General features: G+C 41.9%; 1 protein-coding gene across 4 annotated transcripts in view; it reads left to right on the forward strand.

The window, feature by feature from the left end:
• The window catches only part of SLC17A5 (solute carrier family 17 member 5), a 31,548-nt gene extending 26,623 nt beyond the window's left edge, over positions 1 to 4,925 (forward strand). For all 4 annotated transcript variants that reach the window (XM_077306668.1, XM_077306647.1, XM_077306662.1 and 1 more), the window contains 3 exons: positions 788 to 935; positions 2,299 to 2,389; positions 4,360 to 4,925. In XM_077306668.1, the coding sequence (XP_077162783.1) occupies positions 788 to 935; positions 2,299 to 2,389; positions 4,360 to 4,497 (377 nt within the window). In that variant the 3' untranslated portion in view covers positions 4,498 to 4,925. The remainder of the gene's footprint in view (positions 1 to 787; positions 936 to 2,298; positions 2,390 to 4,359) is intronic.
• The last annotated feature ends 3,813 nt before the right edge of the window (positions 4,926 to 8,738 follow it).

Genomic DNA, 8,738 nt, shown 5'->3' on the forward strand with positions numbered 1-8,738 from the left:
GGTTTACAGATAATGTAATTCTATATAATGTATAGCGCTATAGCAATTACTGATATTTTTTTAGCTCTCAAACAGCCCTCTGGTAATATGGTTGGAAAAATGGAGGTTACAAATGGAGAAAATGGATGCTTTGGAGGGTGAACTCTATGGCATTGTACCCCACTGAGGTCTGTGTTCTTACCAGGCTCCATCCCCAAATCTCCAGGGGTTTCCCAACCTGGATATGTCCACCCTACCCTCTCATCTCCCGCTGGTGGCCAGGAAGACTCTGGAAGCCCTACAGGAGGTAGACGGAAGGGAAATGGTTCTGATGTGGGTGGTGCCTTAGAAAATGCCCACCTTCCTGTCCAGATGGCATGATAAAATACTCTTTCCGAAAACACTATAGCGCAGCAGGTTTGAGAAGGAACATACTGTGGATGTGGGAAGGATGATTGGCACACAATTAAAACACATGGCTGTGGATGCTCTGAAAAAGTCTGCTCCAGCTTGGATGCCAGAGCGGAGAAAAGCTTCCTTGTGAAAGCAGCCACTGCTAAAAGCATTTTCAACAAGACAGAGGCTCACTGTTCCCTCTTAGGAGTCAAAAAGCACCTTGCAGACCAGCTTCAGTAGGGCTGAAACTACTAAGCGTGGAATGGTGGGGAGATTGCTACAGAGCAGCCGTGTTTTAGATCAGCAGCTGAGTATTGCTAGCATTGTGGTAAGCAAACAATGCAAGTTAATCTACTGCGCTAATAATAAATTAAACCGGAATGTGTTTAATTATCTTTTTGTTTTAATGAAGGAATGATAGGGCCTGCGGTATTCCTCGTAGCAGCTGGATTCATAGGTTGCAATTATGAACTGGCTGTTGCATTTGTGACCATATCAACAACCCTGGGGGGGTTTAGTACATCTGGTTACAGCATCAATCACCTTGATATTGCACCATCGTAAGTATTACAGAAACTATTTGATATTTATGCTAAATTTTGAAAAGTTTGCCTGAAAGGTCTAAGCTACCTTGTTACCACGGGCAGACAGGGAAACACATGTTCGGACAGACACACTGACAATATGATTCATTTTCTAATTTGAAAAATCAACCCAAGAACACGAATCAGTTCTCTTACCAACGTAACAGCTAGGCCCCACTGTATTCCATCAAGTGAAAAGCAAGGGAGAAAATGTACTAAACACAGTTCCATTTACACAAGTGGTAGTGTAATAGGTTTAGAAATACAACCGTGTATATAGGAAAATTTATTTTATTTATTTATATTTGAATTTATTGACTGCCACTCCCCAACCATGCTGGCTTGAGGCAGTTTACAGATAAAAACCCATAAAGTATAAAATGATACAATACTGGCATCATTTGTTCCCTCCCAAGCCACAGCCCAGTCCCCGTTCAAACTACCTACTAACCTCGGGTGAGGTCATCTGCCCGGATGGAAGGTCATCCCATCACAATTAATGTCACATCCAATACCTCATGTGATCCTTGGCAATATTGGCAACAATACTGAAGCGAGGCAGGGTGTATGTTGGGTTGCAAGCTATTAATGTACGAACAGATCATTAGATATACATATAGGTTGGTGTGAGCTAGGATACACGTGAACAGATTCCTTTCACACAAATGATTAAGATTTTTTCAGCAATAAATAGCAAAACTGGAGTGTTATGCTCCTCCCCCAGCATAACCTTATGTGACAATTCAGTAGCTTATGTTTTAGTATATTGATAACTCCCCACCTAGAATAAACTTCAGCTCCCTGTCTTCTATGCTGCTGCTGCGACCTAGAAAATTTCAGTGCAGTTTATGATATAACCCCCCCACACACACACACACACAAACAACATAACAGTTGTCATTTCCCCTAGATTGCATTGCCTGTCTGCAAGTCAGCACATATACTTAATCCTGGAGTGGGCCATTTGTCACATGCTGAGAATCTCTGTGTCTGAGTTAAAATGCCACTGGCTTAGCGCTTGGACTTTATTTCCCTTGTACATGCTTCATTGAGAAGTTCATGTGCGTGAGAAGCTCTTTTAATCCCTTCTGGACAAGTGGATGAATCATTGCTCCTTTCAGGCTGTCATGTGTGAAATTCCTTCTGGAGTCTCTTGTTTCAGTATGTCAGAAGGGCTTTTGGTGCCAAACCATTTGGGCTTGCGCTGAGAGTATCTTCTCTCTTACGCCTGCCTTGTTTTATGTAATGATTTGGTTGGCTGTAGGAGTTGTTCCTCAATGCTGGAAAGGATTTCAAGGAACTGTGACTCCAGTAACAAGCTGCTGTCTTAATTTCTTAGATACGCTGGCATACTCCTTGGAATCACAAACTCATTTGCTACTATCCCAGGAATGGTGGGCCCACTTGTTGCTAAGGGACTAACTCACAATGTAAGTAACTCCAAAGTTGATTTTAAATACCGAAAATGTTGTCATGTTTTATTACTTAGGGGTGTTTAAAAAAACAACAACAACTAGAGATGGTTTCTATGTTTTCCCTGTTTGTTGATACGGAACCATAAAATTGCAAATTTTGTTTGGTGGTATGCCATAAAGCACAGAGAGAACAGCCGTTGTGAGACTTTCTGTACTAATGGCTGTCTTTGCACTTTAAAAACCTCCAGCTCATTGCTGCTTTAGGCTTGCCATAGTAACCCTTCCAAGTTCAACAAAACAGTTTTTCAAGTATGACTAAAACAAAATCAGGAGAGACTACTTTCCTTCAACCCCTCCTGCCTGGGGACAAGGTTCACGTAGACCCAGGGCATATGTTAACGTCCTGTGATTTAACATTTTCACTAAACCATCACTGAGGGTTGCTTATATATTCATAAGATGCAGTCCTAATTTGAGCCATATTTTGTATCCATGCTTGTTTCTCCATCACAAGTAAACAATTTTTTTCTAACATAATTTTATCTAATCCTCACATCCTGTTTCCTTTCTGACTTTTTTTTGGGGCAAGTTTGATTTATTCAGTGAAACTGTTGTACTGTTAATATACAGGAGGGAATGGTGATAAACAGTTATAAATCTCTTCCAGCACTCTACTGAATAGCACTGAATCCCCTGCATAACTATTACCACAGCAAGGCAGTGCAACTTCTAAAAAGGCATTGCTTGTGTGTGTTTGTGGGGGGGGGGGGTGTCCCAGAACCATGATGGCAAAGAAGCCTTCTAGGCACAGGTGAAAGGGAAGCAGTGAAAGGAGAACTGGGCAAAATTGTCTCCACTTTGTTTCTTTGTCAGTGGAGGAAGTTCAGCAGAGCAAGCTAGCCATTGGTTCAAAAGAGGAATGTGGGAAAGGTCACCTTATTTAGCTCTCCTCACTACCACCGGTGCCAGTGTGGTATAGTGGTTAAGAGCAGTAGACTCCAGTCTGAAGAACTGAGTTTGATTCCACTTCACTTGAAGCCTCAGAACTCTCTCAGCCCCACTTACCTCACAGGGTACTTTTGGTGGAGAGGGGAAGGGAATGAGATTGCAAGCTGTTTTGTGACTTCTTATGGTAGAGACGAGTAGGTATAAAAAACACCTCTTCTTTATTTGTGGGGTCACAGAGAATTTGTCGGGAATGTATTGGTTTCAGTGCAAATGGCTAGATTTCACCTTGCACTCTGGTGGATATTTTCCTCTAGAATTAACATTTGATTCATGAGTTCAATAAGTTACTGTTATTGTTGTCTAAAATGATGTTCTTTGATATATGAACCTCATCCACATTTAAAATATTTTAAATGTTGAACATCCTTAGGTAGTATAGAGCAGTGGTCACCAACCCCCGGTCCAGAGACCAGTACCGGTCCGTGGATCAGTTGGTACCAGGCCACGGCTCCTCCTCCCCGTCTGCTGCCTCAGGGGCTGCCCTGCCACTCTGCCTCTGGCTCACCTTTGGTGTTCTCCAGTGGCTGCCATGGCTGGGGCTCCCCCTCAGAGTGGCACTGCGCAGCTGCTGCTGGCAGCGCCCCCAGCAGGCGTCGGGAAGTCAGGGGTGATGGTGGAAAAGCAAGTGGAGCAGGGGATCAGGCGGTGGCATGTCCCTTGGCAAAAGACTACCGCTCCCCCCGTGCCTCAGTAAAATTGTCAAACATTGACCGGTCCCCGGTGATAAAAAGGTTCGGGACCACTGGTGTAGAGAACTTAGTCCAGATGCTGGCATGTGGTTGCCTGAAATAGGGAAAGGGATGTCTCTGATGCATTTAATAATAGCCCCTATTGCTAAAAATAGGGACAGATGAAAGCAGTGTCAGTATAGTGATGGAAAATTTATGTCACAATAGAAAGCATGTTGAAATGTAGGCCATCTTGGTGCACCCTTCTGTTCACTCATTTTCCCCCCTTTGTTGCTTATCTTTTGACAGAATACGGTGGGAGAGTGGCAGCTAGTGTTCTACATTGCTGCTGCCATTAACTTATTTGGGGCCATTTTCTTTGCATTGTTCAGCAGTGGAGACGTACAAGACTGGGCAGTCAATGGCTACCACTTTCATAGGAACTGAAGGAATACTGGGTTTAATCACCATGTATTATAATCATGTGATCTGACAAGCCTATCACATGACGCCTGCTGGAATTGTTTCCTCTTGGAACAAGAAGTCATTCCATGTTTTAGTACTCTGTTATAATAAGGGAATTGGACAATACCTTCATTAGCCTTCTATTTCCACTTAATATTGAATATCTAAGGATTTGATCCATGCCAATCAATGCATCAAGTTTTCTAAAATATTCTGTTTGAATGTTTTGGGAAGGAAGCCTTATTGTTGAAGTGGAGGTAAGTTGTAGTTAAGTGGGTCATATAAAGTAAATTGATTTTATTGTTCACCTAAAGTAAGGGTTATTTGAATTATTCCTGCTTAGTTGTATTTAATTTTGTGCCTTTATAACCAAAATTAGAAATTGTAATAAAAAAAATGTTTCTTCTTTTTGCCCTCTTCTGATGTGCATTTGTAAGCACGTGTCAACTGAGAGATTAGCCAGACCTGGGAGTTAAATACTACTGATAAAGGAAATAAATAAGATGAGCTGTCTTCCACATGGGAAAAGGTTCAACTTCCTAAGACAAATGACAAGTAGTTCCTAATTATTATGAACTCGTACCATTTAATAACAGCTTTGGATTTTAGTTGTTCCCAGTCAGAATGATCTTGGCACTGTGGGAACTTAAGTGGAAACAACGTGGTAGGCAATAAGGATGAGAAACCGTATGTTCTATTTACACTAAATAAGCCATTAATGGTTTCCTTGTCAACTATGACTAGTTTAAAGCAACTAAAAGGAGGTTATAGTGTGGTATTTCTCCTAACTACACCTGTATCTCATACACTAATCCAGTGGAGCCTACCTGAGTTCATTTAGAAGAAACACGAACTATTTCTCTGCTAGACTTATTTTTTTATTTGTCTCAAAGTGTTCAGATGACACCGTAATAGCAATATTTAATGTAAAACATCAGTGTCCATTCTAGTTTGTGTGTTGTTCAGCTACTTAAAATCTATTAGGCCTCCAAAAAGTGAAGGTTGTAATAATAACTTGCAAAGGGACCATAACAACCTGTGCCTTTGCAACCACATACTCCTTTGACTAGTAACTCTTCATGTCTGCAGGAACAGTGTTAGCAGTTCAGGTCATGTCACATATTCAATCTTACTGGGGATATTTTGGGCACTAGCAACTATGTGCAACTAAGGTGTATGTGCAGGAGATGGATCGTTTCCCAAATTGCAAATTAGAAATATACAATTGAGGACAGACGTTTATACATACCTGCTCAACAGGAAAAATTAAACATACACTTGCTACACACAGAACAATAGCATGCCATGTAAAAGGCTAGGCTGAACCCCTCTTGATGTGTTATGAAGCGGATTTAAAGGTTCCATTCTGCTAACAATGGACTTTTCCTCTAGTGAAATGAGATGTTTTATTTTAAACACTCATACATTGCTTTCACATGTAATTCAGTGTCCCCAAAGTGATAAATGTGAAAACATTTCAGACTTTTAAAAGCATTTTACGATATAACTGTTAAAAACTTAAAACAAACGTAAACCCATAAAAACACAGAAACAGAGAAGAAAGCTAATAAGAGTTAACTCCATCAGAGGGGAAAATGCCACCATTAGAGCAACAGAACCTTTAGGTCTTTCCCAGACATGAAGGAGTGGCATTCAGCTACAAAACCACTTTGCTACAAGCAGTACAATCCAGGAAAAAAATTCCATTTGGTTCTGCTTATGGCATAGGCTGTCAATGACGCTTACATCGGAGTCTTCAGAGTGTGTTTTGAAGTCAGTCTAATTGATTTCAATTTAAGGCTACAACTGTATAAACACAGGGAAGGACGTCCTGTTGAAATCTATATAATGTTCAAATAAAAAATGATTAGGATAGAAGAATACATCCAGATTGTACTAATACAGTATTTGTAATAGCATAATCTTCTACAAATGCAGGACAGTGTGGTATATTAGGGATAGGAAGTATTTTTACTAACTCATAAAGGACTACTGTACAACTCATGTTGATTCTACTGGCAGAATACAAGCTGAAGTCAGTGGGGGGTTTATGCACATGGACCCCTTTTAAACATAGGATGCACTTGTGTCATGAAATCCAGACATTTCACCTCTAAATCCTTCCATTTTAGTTCATTCTATTGATTCTCATATACCATACCCCTAGCTCTGTTTCTGCCATGGGGCCAGAGGGTTTTTGAGCCCTGACATTGGGCCACATATAATAATAATAAGAAGAGTTGGTTCTTATATGCCGCTTTTCCCTACCCGAAGGAGGCTCAAAGCGGCTTACAGTCGCCTTCCCATTCCTCTCCCTACAACAGACACCCTGTGGGGTGGGTGAGGCTGAGAGAGCGCTGATATCACTGCCTGGTCAGAACAGTTTTATCAGTGCCGTGGCGAGCCCAAGGTCACCCAGCTGGTTGCATGTGAGGGAGCGCAGAATCGAACCTGGCATGGCAGATTAGAAGTCCGCACTCCTAACCACTACAACAAACTGGCTCTCCAATTTAAGTGAAGTATTAAATTACTGATGAAATACTATACACCTGGTAGGAAAATACACATACCAGTTTCTGAGTTGTTCTTGGTGTATGGCAAGAAACTCATAGGCAGGAGGGAATAACTCACCAAACCAAGGGCCATTCCGCACTCGTTCAAAATTGCACAATGGTTGCAAGTTGAAATCGCTACTGATTTGCTGTTATGCACAACGTCGTTGACAATCTGCAACACTCCTGAAACCGATCCGCAAAAAGTGCTTCGTTGTAGCGCTTTCAGGGAAATCCCAAAAAGTGGATTCACCCTCCGGAAAGCGCTACACTCTTGCAACCAATCTGCAACACTAGCGGGAAAGTTCTGTGTGTTACCATTGTTGCGCTTTCTGCAAAGTCCCTCCCCCTGGCTCTCTCCTCTGATCTTCTGGCGAAGCGATCGCCATTTTTTTTTCTCGGAGCGAACGGAGATCAACGCACCGTAGAGCCTTCGTTTACCCAGCGAGGCTTCCCCGGCTGCAGTCCCTCCCCAGAGCTGTTTAAAGTCACCAAGCACCAAGCAACACACAGCCCCGTTTGCTGGTTTATTTTCCCTTTATTTTTCACTATATTTTCAGCCGAAAATCGCACCCAAGCGAGGGGGGGGGGTTATTTTTTTTCACTCGGGGGGGGAGTGTGGCAACGATGAAACAGCAGCTGAAACACCACCTGCTAGCTAGATGGGTCTCTCTGTTGCAACGAAACAACGCAGATTCGTTGCAACGTGTGTGTGTTTTTTTAAAAAAAACCTTCCTTAAAGGGAAAGGGGCTTTTTGGGAGCATGATAACGGCTGCCCATTGGCTGCTTGTTTGATTGACGGCCAGGGGCGGGATAAAGCTCGGCAATATCGCTTCCTGGCTAGCGATTTTTGCCGAGACCGGAAACCTGTGGGAAATGATAGAAACGCAACTGGATTCCACTACAAAGGCAGGTATGCATAACGATGAATTCCACTATTTAAAATGGCGTTTTTTCATTCCGCAACCAATTTGCTACATAGATTCTGGTGCGGAATGGCCCCAAATATGTGGCAATGGAGGAAGATGGGAAGCGGGCTGCTTTTTGGCTAAAGAGAGATTTTATAAAATGCCATAGAATGAGTGGATCTGGAAGGAGTAAATAAATAATGGGGAACTGCAGATCAAATTGCCATCCTCCTTATGTAGGGAGACATGGGAGCCTTTGAATACACTTAGGTGGGTCATATCGTGCTCTAGAAATTTCCACAACAGTAGCAAGGGGGAGCCCATCCTAAGAGACAGGGGGGTTGGTCCTTCATGGGTCCCCTATAATTTGAGTACTGTATCTTTTGTATTATTAGTGAGTATTAGCTTCATTTCCAGCTATGCCAGACTATACAACTGTTGCCAATTATCAGAATATAAATGTTGGCAACAGCCTTCCAAGTATGAATAGCAATTGGCACTAAAAGCACAGGAAATATTTTGCCTTCCTTTTAGTTAGCACTCAGAACTTCAAGTAAGGATGTTACTGAGGCCAACAGTATAAAAATCTTTCTTCCAAACAATTTGTCTTCCTCTTTTCCATTCTAGGCCCTGTATCATTATTCAAGAATATTAGAGACTATATATATCAAATATGCTTTTGCAGCAGGGGGAAAGAATTGTCAAATGGAACTATTTACAGAAAGAAAAGCTGTATAATCTGGGCGTGGTGACATTTTGAAC

This window comes from Paroedura picta, chromosome 1 (assembly GCF_049243985.1).
Source record: "Paroedura picta isolate Pp20150507F chromosome 1, Ppicta_v3.0, whole genome shotgun sequence".
NCBI lineage: Eukaryota > Metazoa > Chordata > Lepidosauria > Squamata > Gekkonidae > Paroedura > Paroedura picta.